At 39.7% G+C, this 13,901-nt stretch overlaps 1 protein-coding gene across 2 annotated transcripts in view; it reads left to right on the top strand.

Moving 5' to 3' along the window:
• ASPM (assembly factor for spindle microtubules) overlaps positions 1-13,901 on the top strand; it is a 29,081-nt gene that overhangs the window by 12,494 nt on the left and 2,686 nt on the right. For both annotated transcript variants that reach the window (XM_053985766.1, XM_053985765.1), the window contains exons 17-26: positions 542-736; positions 1,992-6,617; positions 7,559-7,708; positions 8,010-8,176; positions 9,005-9,164; positions 9,662-9,883; positions 10,398-10,547; positions 12,046-12,237; positions 12,686-12,878; positions 13,372-13,526. In XM_053985766.1, coding sequence (XP_053841741.1) covers positions 542-736; positions 1,992-6,617; positions 7,559-7,708; positions 8,010-8,176; positions 9,005-9,164; positions 9,662-9,883; positions 10,398-10,547; positions 12,046-12,237; positions 12,686-12,878; positions 13,372-13,526 — 6,210 coding nt within the window. The remainder of the gene's footprint in view (positions 1-541; positions 737-1,991; positions 6,618-7,558; positions 7,709-8,009; positions 8,177-9,004; positions 9,165-9,661; positions 9,884-10,397; positions 10,548-12,045; positions 12,238-12,685; positions 12,879-13,371; positions 13,527-13,901) is intronic.

Raw genomic sequence — 13,901 nt, 5'->3', positions numbered from 1 at the left:
TGGATTTACTATTTTTGTTAAGGAGCTAAGGTTCACCAGTCTTTTGAATTGAATTTCATAGTTCTGATGTTCGGTATCTTGATTTTCTGGTAGTTATACCAGATTTAGTGAAGGTTTTAAAACTATGACACCTTAAGGTTGATTAATGCCACCACTGTGTCTTGCTGGGTTACATATTGATGTTGGAACAGTGTTCAGGTGAAATATTCTGAGAATCTGTGGTGTAGAAAGGGACAGAGGTTCTTTCAAGGCTTTTTCATGTCCAGTTTCTTTACTGCATAAAATCTACACAACCTTAATGATGATGACAAAACACTCCCTTTACAACTCTTTTGAAATAACTAATAATAGTACAGGTGCTGGTGGAGAAGGAATCAAAACCAAAACCCTTTAAAAATTGCAGACATTATTTTTATTAATTACCCTTATAATGTGTGCATATGTAGTATAATTTTATGAAACTGATGTAGATAGTTATTCAAATCAAAAATTTGAGTGAAAATTCCATAGCTAATGTTCAGTGAAAATTTATTCTTTGTAGGAAAGAGACAGAGCTGCTCGGATAATTCAGAAATCTGCAATGAACTTCTTGGCTCGCCGGCGCATCCTGAGGAAAGAGAAGGCAGCCATTTTCATCCAGAAGCACTGGAGAGGATACTTGGCCAGGATGACTCTCTTCAATCTGAAAAAGGCAAAACTGGAGGAAGCCAGAAATAAATCTGCCACAGTCATTCAGGTAATTCAATCTAAAGCAAGATTACACAACAGGGGAACCCCTTGAAACCTCTAAGAAAGAGTCTTGCTAAGGTCCAGTTGTGCTGCTTGCAGCAATTAATGCTTTCATGAAATGTAATTTTTTAAAATTATTTTTCCTCCCTTTGCTTTTGAGAGGTTTAGTAAGTTTTTCCCTCCAGGGAGGGATGGTAATGTGCTATTACATTAACAATTATTCCTTCTTGGTGAATATTTTGGAGTACCATAAGCATTAAAACATAGGGTGTTAAGCATTTATGTAAGGACTGATGAGATTGTGTTAGTTTTCTTCTTTGCAGCTGCTGAACATTGCTTAAAGAAGCTTTAATTTTTATTTTTTTTTTAATTATTCTCCTAGTGTTATGTCACCTGCAGTGGCCACATTCAGAGTGGCAGACATGGCAATGGTAGTTTGGGCAGTTAATTCAGTTTCTTGAGATACTTTCACCACCATTACCCGAAGATAAATATTTCACTCCTAAGACTTTTCAGAATGGATTTTAAAGAATGACTGATTTATCAGATAGTGCAAAAGGGAATCTGCTGTTGCCAGGGTAAATTGAAGCTTTTCCCAGAATTGAAAATGCTTAAAAACCATTTAGCTTTTGCTTTTTATTATTTTTTCAAAATAGATTTCTGGATTTGACTTCCTAGGGATTAAGAGCCAGAGATGAACTTAGTTGGTTAGAGCATGGCACCAGTATGTCAGGGTTTGATCCTGGTATGGGCCATTCAGTCAAGTCTAGGACTCAATCCTCGTGGGTCCCTTCCTGTCGCAGTTGAGATGGATGTGACTCGACACACCAAAGTTCCTACGGCAATAGTGAATTTTATTGAGTACGGTTCCCTTTTATATGGCTTTCAAAAACCCGTGTGGTTGGATGTAATTGGCTGAATTTGCTTACACCCAGCTTACTGGCCAGTGGCTGCCTGTGTCTGTGCTCATTGGGGATTGGCTGGCGTCTCTTGTTTGAATTTGAATCTCCTGGTTCCCAGTGCCTTTTCCTAGGGATGCTTACTTCTTTTCCCTAACAGCACGACTGGTCCAGTTCTAGTTAAGGTTATCTATGACTGTGAGGCCTCCAGGGCAGCTGTTAGCCATCACACCTTCCAACTCAGAATATTCTGTGGTTCTGATAAGTATAGGAATAAGAAATCTTATGAAGTCTGAAGATGACAGTCCTCATTCATGCTTAACTCAACATACTATGAAGAAAATACTTTTTTTTTACCTGCAGGCTTATTGGAGGAGATACTTTGCAAGGAGAAGATACTTACAGCTAAGACACTGTGTTATTTTTGTACAAGCGAGGATAAGGATGGTGAAGTCCGTTGCTGCATATAAACAAATTGTTTGGGCTACAGTTACAATTCAGAGACATCTGCGTGCAACTAAGTTGGCAAAAATAGATCGACAAAGATACCAAATCCTAAAGTCTTCAGCACTTACTATTCAGTCTGCATTCAGAAGATGGAGAAAATACAAAATTCAGCAGAAAATTAAAGCAGCTTTGGTGATTCAGAGTTATTTCCGAAAATGGCAATCTTCAAAACTGGCTAAGAGAAGGAGGGCTGCCCTTGTCATACAGTCTTGGTACAGGATGCACAGAGACCTGAAGCAGTATCTATGTGTTAAGCAAAATGTTATCAAGATTCAGGCTTGGTACAGGTGTCAGCTGGCCAGACGTGTTTACCAGGAGCACAGGGCAAAAATAGTGACAATTCAGCAGTATTACAGAGCTTATAAACTGGGCAAAGGTGAGAGAGAGCATTATTTGCAAAAGCGTGCAGCAGTGATAATTCTCCAAGCTGCTTTTAGGGGCATGAAGGCACGAGAGCTGTACAGACAAGCAAAAGCAGCTTGTGTTATTCAATCACTGTGGAGAATGAAACGAGAGAAACAAAGATTCCTGCAGTTAAAAAAATCTGTTACTACATTGCAGTCACACGTGAGAAAATACCAACAAGTAAAAAGATACAAAGAGATTAAAAATGCTGCTTCTGTAATTCAAACCCGGTATAGGGCACACGTGGCCGCTAAAAGAGCAGCTGCTGCTTTCCAGAGGGTGCGCCTGGCTGCCATTGTTCTCCAGTCTGCCTACAGAGGGATGCAAGCCAGGAGACAGGCTTGTATCCTGAGATCTGTGATCAAAATTCAGTCCAGTTTCCGTGCTTATGTGGCCCGGAAGAGATTTAAAAACTTGAGAGATGCCACAGTGAAGATTCAAGCTCTGGCAAAGATGAGGCAAGTCCGTAAGCGTTACTGTGCACTGAGGGAAGCAGCGCTTTATGTCCAGAGAAGGTATCGTTCTCAGAGACACGCTCTTCAGTTTAAAGAGGATTATAGGAAATTGAAGAGAAGTTGCATAAGAATTCAGGCTCTAGTTCGAGGCTATCTTGTGAGGAAACAAATACAAAGGTGGAGGGAGGCTGCAATATTGCTTCAGGCCTGCTACAGAATGAAAAGGGACCGGCAACAGTACTTAAGCATCTATAGTGCTGCCACTGTCATTCAACAACGTTATCGTGCCTGCAAAAAGACCCGGTGTCACAGGCAGGAGTTCTTGCAAGTTAGAAAAGCAGCTGTGTGCTTACAGGCAGCCTACAGGGGCTATAAAACACGCAAAAAGCTCAAACTTGAATGCAGAGCTGCTATTAAAATTCAGACTGCTTTTAGAGCTCATGCTGCACGAGTGAAACACAAGGCAATGGTTCAGGCCTCCATTGTGATTCAGAGGTGGTACAGAAATTGTAAGGGTGGCAAGAGACAAAGACTGAACTTCTTAATGACAAGAGCAGCAGTGCTTTCTTTACAAGCAGCTTTTCGTGGCTGGAGGGTGCGAAAGCAGATTCAAAGACAGCACATTGCTGCTACTAAGATACAGTCTACCTTCAGAAAATTCATGGCTGTGAAGAAATTCAGGCTTGTGAAGCATGCTGTGCTAACCATCCAAAGGCATTACAGAGCAATGGTTCTAGGCCAGAGACAAAAGCAAGAGTACGTTCAGCTGCGAAATGCTGCAGTGCATCTTCAGGCACTATGGAGGGGGAAAGCTGTGAGAAAAACCATTCAGAAGAAACATCGTCTTGCAACAATTATTCAATCCTATTACAGAATGCACATAAGTCAACTGAAATACAAGAAACTAAGACAAGCCACTTTGGTGATTCAGAAATACTACAGAGCCTACTGTATGAAAAAAACCCAACGTTTAGTTTATCTAAAAACCAAGGCAGCTGCGTTAGTCTTGCAGTCTGCTTACCGTGGGATGACTGTGAGGAGACAACTGAACAAACTAAACAAAGCTGCTACAACTATACAAGCTGCCTTCAAATCTTACTTGGTCAAGAAGGAATATGGAAGACTTAGATCTGCAGCTGTAGCCATTCAAAGGCGTTACCGTGCAGTTACTCATGCTAAATGTCAAAGGCAGAGGTATTTGTCTTTAAAAAGAGTCACAGTCCAAGTGCAGGCAATTTACAGAGGTGTAAGAGTGAGACGGCAGGTTCAGTGTATGCACCAAGCAGCTGTTTGCATCCAAGCCACATTTAAGATGTATCGCATGAGCATCAAGTATCAGTCAATGAGAATGGCAGCAATAAGAATTCAAAGGCAATACAGAGCATTTTGTTTAGGTCAAGTACAACGCAAAAAGTATTTGGAACTAAAGAAGTCTGTCATTATCCTCCAGGCTGCTTGCAGAGGCATGAAAGTCCGACAAGACTTAAAAACTATGCACCAGTCAGCAACAATAATCCAGTCCTATTATCGGATGCACAAACAACAGAGGAATTTCAGAAAATTGTTGCTTGCAACGAGGCAGATTCAGCAGTGGTTCCGTGCTTGTAAGGAGAGAGATGCACAAGTTCACAACTACATGATTATGAAAAATGCTGTACTGCACATCCAGGCTGTGTTCCGTGGTATGAAAACAAGAAGACTTCTCAGAACCATGAATGTATCAGCTGTGATTATTCAAAGAAGGTTTAGAACTTTCCTTGAAAGAAAACGTTTTCTTTCCATTAAGTCAGCTGCTGTTGTAATTCAGAGAAAATACAGAGCAACAAAAATAGCAAATATTCAGCGTCAAAAATATCTCTCTCTCCTTAAGGCTGCTGTTATCATACAGTCTGCTTATAGAGGATTTGTGGTAAGGAAAAAAATGCAGCAAATGCATCAAGCTGCTACAGTTATTCAAGCAATGTTAAGGATGCATAAAATTTACACTTCTTATCGCGCACTCAGGCTTGCTTCAGTAATCATACAGCAACGTTATCGAGCTTACAGGGAAGGGAAGCGTGAGAGAGAAAAGTACTTAAAACTGTACCATTCTGTTTTAGTTCTTCAAGCTGCCTACAGAGGAATGAAAATGAGATGCTTCCTGAAGAGACAACATGAGGCAGCACTTACAATACAGAGAAACTACCGAATGTATAGGCAGTACTGTCATTACAGAAGAGTTCAGTGGGCAGCCCAGCTAATACAGAGGAGGTACAGAGCCCACAGACTCAAGAAAATTGCTGTAGAGCATTACACTTCATTGAAGAAAGCAGCAACTTGTATCCAGAGGGCTTTTCGAGACATGCGAGTGAGAAAGCAACAGCAAGAAATGAACCGTGCTGCAACTGTGGTTCAGAAAAACTTTAAAGCCTTCAGAGAACGTCAGAAATATCTCTCTCTTAAAGCAGCTACTCTTGTCTTTCAGAGAAGGTACCGAGCTTTGGCTCTGGCAAGGCGGCATGCTTTGGAATATCACTCTCTCCGCAGAGCAGCTATTCACATCCAGGCTGTGTATAGAGGTGTCAGGGTGAGGAGGAGTCTCAAGCACATGCATTCAGCTGCCAGGACAATACAGGCAGCCTACAGAATGCTCAGGGATAGAAGGGCCTATCAGAATATGAGAATTGCAGCTATGCTTATACAGAACTACTACCGATCCTATTTGAAAGGAAAGAACCAACGCAAGAAGTATCTGACAATGAAGAATTCCGTTCTTGTTATTCAAGCAGCATACAGGGGCATGAGGGCACGGCAGGAACTGAAACTCCTGCATGTTTCAGCAGTTGTAATACAGTCCAGCTATCGCATGTATGTACAACATAGGTGTTACAAACAGCTGTGCTGGGCTGCCACGGTCACACAGCGGAGGTTCAGAGCCAAAATGGCAAGAGAAGCTGCCATGAGAAATTATGCAGAAATAAGAAAGGCTGTCATTTGCCTTCAAGCTGCTTTTCGTGGTAGAAGAGCCAGGCAGTTGTATAAAGCCAATGTTTCTGCACGGCGCATTCAGTCGTTCCTACGAATGTGCGTGGAGAGGAGACGCTTTCTTGCGCAGAAATCAGCAGCAGTAATGATCCAGTCCGTGTTCCGATGCCGAAGAGCCCGGACTCGCTATGCGCTGCTCCGGAGCTCAGCAGTTGCTGTTCAGAGGTGGTACAGGTGGTGTCTCAGGGCTCGTGCACAGAGGGCACAGTACTTGGCTCAAAGACAAGCCATAGTAGTTATTCAGTCTGCCTTCCGAGCTATGAAAGCAAGAAAAACAGCAAGGCAGCTACGAGCCGCAAGAAAGATTCAGTCTTTTCTTCAGATGGCTCTGCAGCGTAGAAGATACATCCAACTCAGAGCAGCAGCTGTTACATTGCAATCCTATTACTTAATGCATAAATGTAAGTCACAGTATAGGAGCTATAAAAGAGCAGCAGTTGTCCTGCAGCGGCGCTACCGATCCCACCTGACTGTGAAGCAGCAGAGAATGGCTTACTTAGAAACCCAGAGGAACATTGTCCTTGTGCAGGCCACAGTCAGAGGATACATCGAAAGGAAGAGGTTTCTCAAAATGAAAGAAAGCACAATTAAAATTCAGGTACTTCTAAATGAATAGTACTGGGATTTGGGTGTTTTGTTTTTCATTTGTTTTAAAGATTTACTATTTTTGCAAACCACGGTTTAAAACTAAATAGAATCAGTTTCTGAAGTGTACTACAGGGCAGATATATAAAGCTTACTACCACAGTACACACAAATAAGGTTCTTTAAGACAACTGAATTTCACCTCTAAATATTAGTGGCTTAATGAATGTTTTCTTTGATGGCAATATGAATGAAAGCTCTCTTCATGAGAAGGGCACTGGTAGCGGGTATAAAATGACATAAATGGCAAAAACCACGATTGCTACATTCCAAAGGACTCATATTTAGGAAGGTGTGAGTAAATCAATCACGTTAGTCTTCCTAGGTTTACTAATTGACCCTAGACTAATCAAAGTGCCTAACTGACATTTTGAAGAGGAATGTAAGGAGAGAAAGTCCCCCAAATCAAGGAAGAAAGGGAAATAAATCATCTCTCATAATGATTTGTGGCCCTGAGAAGCCTGATCTAATGGGTATCCCTGCCCATGTTGGGTGGGTTGGAACTAGACCATCTTTAAAGATGCCTTCCAACCCAAACCATTCTAGGATTCTATGAGAATGTCTTAGGATGGTTTTACTCTCTTGTTGGAGACCACATGCTCTACTTAACTGATAGAAATCAGATGTGGTTTCCTCACCTCCATGTTTTGGGGGTATTGGTACCTGCTTAGTTATTTTCTGAATGTTTAACTTCTACATCCTGAACAATATAAGGATGGCTACTTTCCTTAAAAGGTAGAAAAAAAGAATTAATTTTGACATTGGAAATATGTTTATTTAATTGTTGTTTTTATAGGAAGCCAGTGAGTACAGCTGTACATAGAAATATGCAAACATTCCCAGCTGATATGATGCAAGTGGTGAAATACTCAAAGTTTGTCTTTTTCTTTGAAGGCCTCTTTCCGTGGATTTATTCAGAGACAGAAATATCTTCTGTGCAAATTTTCTGCTGTGTTAATACAGCAGCACTACAGAGCCCATCGGATGCGAAATATTGATCAACACAGATTCCATCAAATGAAAAAAGCTGCTATCACAATTCAGGTAATCATAGAAGTGGGGTTTTTTTGAGTGTTTGTTTGGGTTTTTTAATCTTTTGTATTTGTTTCTTCACAATATAGTTATTTTTGCAGACTAATATTAAAGAGCGGCATTTGTGGTATTTCCCTGAATATGTTTCACTTGCTTTTGAAAACATCTTCTAGTTGTGAGAACTTAACTATTTGTAGTTAGAGCTAGAAATCCCAAAAATTGTTCTTTTTGATGTGATATTTTTCTTTTTAATTTTGTTCATTCCATTAACAGTTCTGATTTTTTTTTTTTTTTTTTTATATTTCTCTAATAGGCAGCATACAGAGGTTATAAAGCCAGGCAGTGGGTTAGCAAAATGAGAGCAGCACGAGTCATCCAAGCCTGGTTCCGAGGTCACAAGGCACGGAAGGAATACATGTCTGTGCTCAGAGCTACCCTTGTTATCCAGAGTCACTTCAGAGCCAAACAGCTGCGGACTTGGTAATACCCAATCTGAGATGCACCATTCCACTTTTCAAAGCTTTTGTTATGTAATTCTTTAGTGCTGCACTGCACTCTTTAGAACTCTTCAGGTTCTCAGCCTCTGCCCCTGCAGCATCCTGGTAATGTGTGTGAGTATAACCCTACTGGTGCAGGTGGGGTTGCTCTTTTGCACAAGATTTTCATTACATTTAATTGCTTTCCCGGAATGGAAGCTCCTTCACAAGTTTAAATTATGTGTATTGGGGCTCTAGAAAGAGTAAGCCTTGATCCTTTTTTCACTTCTCTCTTTTGCAAGAAAAATGTTCTGGATATTGTTAAAATTCCAGCATACAACTTGTAGGTTGAAAAACTATTTCATTTTAATCCACAATGGAATAGTTAAACTGGTTTATGTTTATTTTGCTATGAGATCAGCCTGGTAGCTCATCTCCTTCTGAACTGTCCCATGCCAGTAGCAGTAGGGGATGCTGTTCAGTGATACAAGGTCCTCCCTTAGCATCCCTGCTTTTTAAACATCCCTGCCTATTCCTGTTATTATCCTTTTATGGACCTGTTGTATGTCAGTCTGTCCAATGCCTTTCAAACTGCTGTGTTCCTCCCCAAACTGCTGTGTGCCTCCTTTGGCAGTAAGTTAGGGAAATACCTCCTATGGGGAACCAGAAAGTGTCTTCTGTATAAACCAGTCTTTCTGCCAGTTTTGCTGGCTATTCCCATTTTCTGATGTTCCAAGATCTGGTTGAGAACAGCTGTCCTTTCCCAATATCTATCTTAATGATTTCATAAACCATCACTGTTTTCTTACTTAAAAATGCATTTCCATGTTAGGTTTTTGAAAATGAAGTCCTGTACCCTTACCATTCAAAGAGTCTGGAGAGCGACCCGCGCTGCGCGAAGGCTTCGGCAGCAGTTTCTGGCAACCAGGAGTGCTGCAGTCAAGATTCAGTTGGCATACAGGCAGTACAGGGCCAGGAGACTTCTAAGAGAGGTACGTTTGCACTTGCACTCTGATGTGTCATGGTTGCATGAAAAGTTTTCAATGTATTTGAGTGATTTTTGTCATCAATGTGCAGAAGAATAGAAAAGGTGGAACCTGAGCGAAGATTATTCAAATAAAAGCTGTTCAATCTCCAAAATGTGAAATATCCTTTTTTGCTTTAAGCAACAGGATTGATTCTTGATTTTGAACAGTTCCAATTGTTGAATTATCCTTCTATATACAGATACCAAAATAAAATGCCAAATTTTCTCCTGGCTTTATTGCTTGCAAAAGATTTAAGCCCATATTTTCACCCCATTTAGGTAAATGAAAAGACCTTCCAAACTGTGAAAGTGCATTTTGTATAAACTGCTACTGTACGAGTTTACTTGTACTTCTCATTCTATTTTTGTTCTTATGATGGAAAAAAAAACCTATAACTAAAAATAAATATATATTGATCCTGATAGGAATGAACAAATTTTAATTATCAATGCATTCTTTAGTATCTTTTTCAGAAGCACCAGGCTGCATGTCTGATCCAGAACGCATATAGAGGTTTCAAGGCTAGAAGGAAATTTGTTCAACAAAAAGCTGCTGCTGTAATTATCCAAAAACATCTGCGGGCTTGGCAGGAAGGCAGGCTTCAATTTGTGAAATACAATAAGACTAGAAGAGCTGTCATTAAACTGCAAGCATTTATCCGGGGTTATTTAGTCAGGAAAAAGGTTGGTATAATTCAAATTAAAACTTTGCTTTGGATGTAAAGTATCTCTAGAGCTGTTTTACCATCAATTCCGACTGGCAAGGAGAGGAAAACTTGATTTATTGGTGTTGAAATTAAGTTCTTGTTGGTTGCTTTGAGTATTGGTTGGGGTCAGAATAGATGAAACACAGTTTGAGCCTTTTCATACAATTTTTTAGAACTAAAGTAGATTTTCATTGTTGGGTGTTGTTTTAGCTTCTGAGATCTTTGTGGCTTACCTATAATTGATAATTCTGCACACATAGGCTTGCAGTGAAATTGTTCTCTGCCATGTATTGATGATGGTTCTTACAACCACTTCTGGGTTACCATTTAAATTAGAGACCTAGTACTGCAGAGTGGTAGCTTACTTCAGTTCTGAGGTGATTTTCATTATCTAATATTATATTGCTGTGGACTATCTTATTTGTGTGGACATCCAGCTACCTCAGAGTATGAAAATTAATGATGTTCTCCATTTTGTTTTCCTTCTACAGATTTCAGAACAGAAACAAAAGAAGAGACTTCTTTATTTTGCAGCAGCTGCATATCATCATATCTCTGCAATTAAAATTCAAAGGGCCTACAGAATTCACCTCATCTTAAAACTTGCACAAACCCAGATCTCATCTGTTCTTACAATACAGGTTGGTCTGATTAAGGCTGAATGAATTGTGTAATAGTCTAACTTGTTTTCTATGAGCTAAGCTGTAGCACTAAGACAATATAGTTCCTTCACATGTGAAAATAAAACTAATTTATGGAGACTATGATTTATTAAATAATGCTGCTTATACAAAGCTAAGCAAGCTCTGGAGGCTTAAGCATTTTAAAGCTGAGAATGGATAGGAAAGTTTATTTTCTTCAGACTGTCAAGCTTGCTAAAGAAATCTGAGTGCTGTCTTAGCCTATTTCTTTATATCCTACTGGAGGTAGAAAAGATCAGACACAACAACCTGTAGGGTTTGTGAAATGTAGAGCATCTCCTTACATGAACAATGTCTTGGGATACTGTGATTTATTTGGTTGGATGCTTCTGATCTGTCAGTGGTATCAGAGCCGGTGTAGGCTGCAGCATTTTAATAAAACAAGGTTTTACTTATCTAAGAATAAGATCAAAATGAGGTCTGTATTTCAGCACTACCAAATTTTTAAAATTATTTGCAGGTCTCCAAACTGACTTTTAGCTTAGTTCCAGTATGGGAAATCAGCACTGGATAAATGGAGAGGCTGAAATGGGAGCTCTGAAATAGCTGTTCTCTGGTCAAGGATGTCATGGCAAACATGACATCATGTCATGGCCCTACTACTCTCCATATATACAAATCTGTTCTTTCTCCCCGTAAGATAGATTTTCCCTTTAGGGCAAGAGAGAATGGATGGAAAAGGGTTTTTTTTGCTCTGATTTGGCACACAGTACCCTGTCTCCCTTCTTTGTTTATAGAAGGGAAGAAACAAAGCTGGGAAATGAGGAAAGTGGAATGGTGGCTCTCCTTAAAAGCCAGCCAAGAGAGAACTCCTAGGGCGTAGTAATGCTGGACACAAGTATAAATTGGGAGAGTTACATATTTTATCTTTTGGTCAGCCCTGAAATGGTCAGTCGGTCTGGATGATCACTGTAGGTCCCTTCTAACTGGAAACCATTCTATCTATCCCCTCCTCTACCCTTCTCTCCTCAGGATGCTTCTCTAGGGCGTCAAAGGACATAGAGGCTGGATATTAGGAAGAAGTTTTTTAGAGAAAGGGTGATAAAGTTCTGGAATCGTCTGCATGAGGAGGTGGTGGAGTCACCATCCCTGGATGTGTTTAAAAAAAGACTGGATGTGGCACTCAGTGCCATGGTTTAGTTGAGGTGCTGGGGCATGGGTTGGGCTCGATGTTCTTTAAGGTCTCTTCCAACCCAGTCATTCTGTGAATTCTGTGAGAATTCCTAGTTAAGATTTCATTCTGCAGTCTTGCATTTCAGCTGCCCAAGGCCAATCAGAGTCACGGAGGTTATTAATGACTGGTGATGTTTATAGTGCCAATATCTATCAAAGCTCGCGTTAAAACGTTCACTTTTTATCAGTGCTCATTTAGGGTGGGAAAAGGGAACATAGGGGGAAGAGTTTTAAATAAACAGAAGGGTGCTTTCATTTTAAACAGAGCTGGTTCCGAGCAAAAATGCAACGAAGGCGATTTCTACGAGATTACCGAAGAGTCGTTGGGTTACAGCGCGCGCTCCGAGGCTGGCTGAAACGCAGGAACGAGGCGGCAACCGTGATCCAGAGAAACGTGCGCGCGTTCCTCGCCCGCAGGCGCAGGAGGAGACTGGCAGCGGGAATAATTAAATTTCAGGTAAACGCCTCTTGTGAGAAAATAACAGGTTTGGGTTTCTTTATTAGCTGTTTTTTTTTTTCTCAAGGGTTTTTGGGGAGAGGAAAGATCTTTGCTTTGGTTGATGACTATATCAGTGAAATTGCAAGCCAAGTCAGCTTTGGTTTGGCCGTGAAAGCTGAAGGCAAACAGATCATGAAGGAATACTAAGCAGATAATGGTTGAGATGACTTAGTGGGAGTGTGTGTGGACTGAATATGCATGGATTTTTTTGCCTTTTGTCTTTGAAAGTGCAGTATTTGAAGATAAAGATAAAAACCACGGAGTGTTAATGACTTCAAATTGAATAGCCAAGGTCATTCAATACTTTGTCAGACTTGTGTAAAACTGATTAGGAGTGGTGATGGAAGTTCAGTTGTCTTGTCTCTCCTTTACAACTTTTTCTCTTTTTGGAATTCCTTTTCTGTAGGCTTTGTGGAGGGGATATTCTTGGAGAAAGATGACTGACACAGCAAAAACTAGAGCTTTAAGACGCAGTTTAGAAAAGGCCAATGAAAAGAGCAGAGAAGAAAACAAGCTGGGTAACAGAACTGCAATTGCAATTGACCACCTTCTAAAATACAAACATCTCTCCTACATTCTTGCAGCACTAAAGCATCTTGGTAAGTATTTTGTTTTATTATAACTGATGGATTTTCAGAATGATAAAAACTGGATTTTTTTCAGCTGATGAGAGTTCATAATGATATTTTGGCTTTCTGCATGTCTATAAAATGTGTGCGTTAGAGGGTATAATGGAGGGTTTTCCAGACTAAAATTAGATTATTGATTTAAGAACAATATTTCAATGGTTACATAGAGAAAGGAAATCCTGTATGATTGCTCTAATTTTTCTGTCAGTCCTGGTAGTGCTGTACCTAACGTAAGTTTATTATCATTTTTACTATCAGTATATGTTCTCTGTGGATTATTTTGTCTTCTTAATTTTTAGTCCAGCATATTAAAACTATTGCTTTAAAAACACTTACTTAAATCAATAATTGCAGTTTTTACTTTGCACTTTTACTTAAAAATAGAGAAAATCCTAGTTTGTAATTATTTTGCTTGAACTTCGGAGTTTTCTTTTCTCTGTTTGTTTTTCTTTAATTATTTCAGAGGTGGCTACCAGGCTGTCCCCACTGTGTTGTGAAAATATGGCCCAGAGCAGAGCAATCTTCAGTATTTTCCTTCTGATTCGAAGCTGCAACCGGAGTGTTCCATGCATGGATGTGATCAGATACTCAGTTCAGGTTCTGCTCAATGTTTCAAAGGTAAATTGAATATTTTCTTTTGCAGGTTTATAAGCTGTAGGCTACTTTATTGTAGTACTTGTTTATCCACAACATTTCTGAATAAATCCAGAGCAACAAAAGTAGTAGTTTTGAATAAAAATAGGTTCTGATTTTTCACTGTTGTTTTGAAACCAATTATTTATTTGCTTTGTAATAGTTACATGAAGGCTTTTGGTGAAAAAATAATTTCATGGCCTTAAGGCATTGGAAGGTATCACAAATATTTGTAAAATTTCTCTGAAATTATTCTAATTTATTTCTTTATTATAAATATAGAATCAGATTCTATGGGTTTCTAAACAAGGGAGGAAGCACAAAAGGCATCTTTTTATAATCTGTTACAATTGTGTAAAT

Source organism: Vidua macroura, chromosome 9 (genome assembly GCF_024509145.1).
Source record: "Vidua macroura isolate BioBank_ID:100142 chromosome 9, ASM2450914v1, whole genome shotgun sequence".
NCBI classification, from domain to species: Eukaryota; Metazoa; Chordata; class Aves; order Passeriformes; family Viduidae; genus Vidua; species Vidua macroura.
The sequence above is the reverse complement of the archived record's forward strand: the minus strand, read 5'-3'. Positions and strand labels throughout refer to the sequence as shown.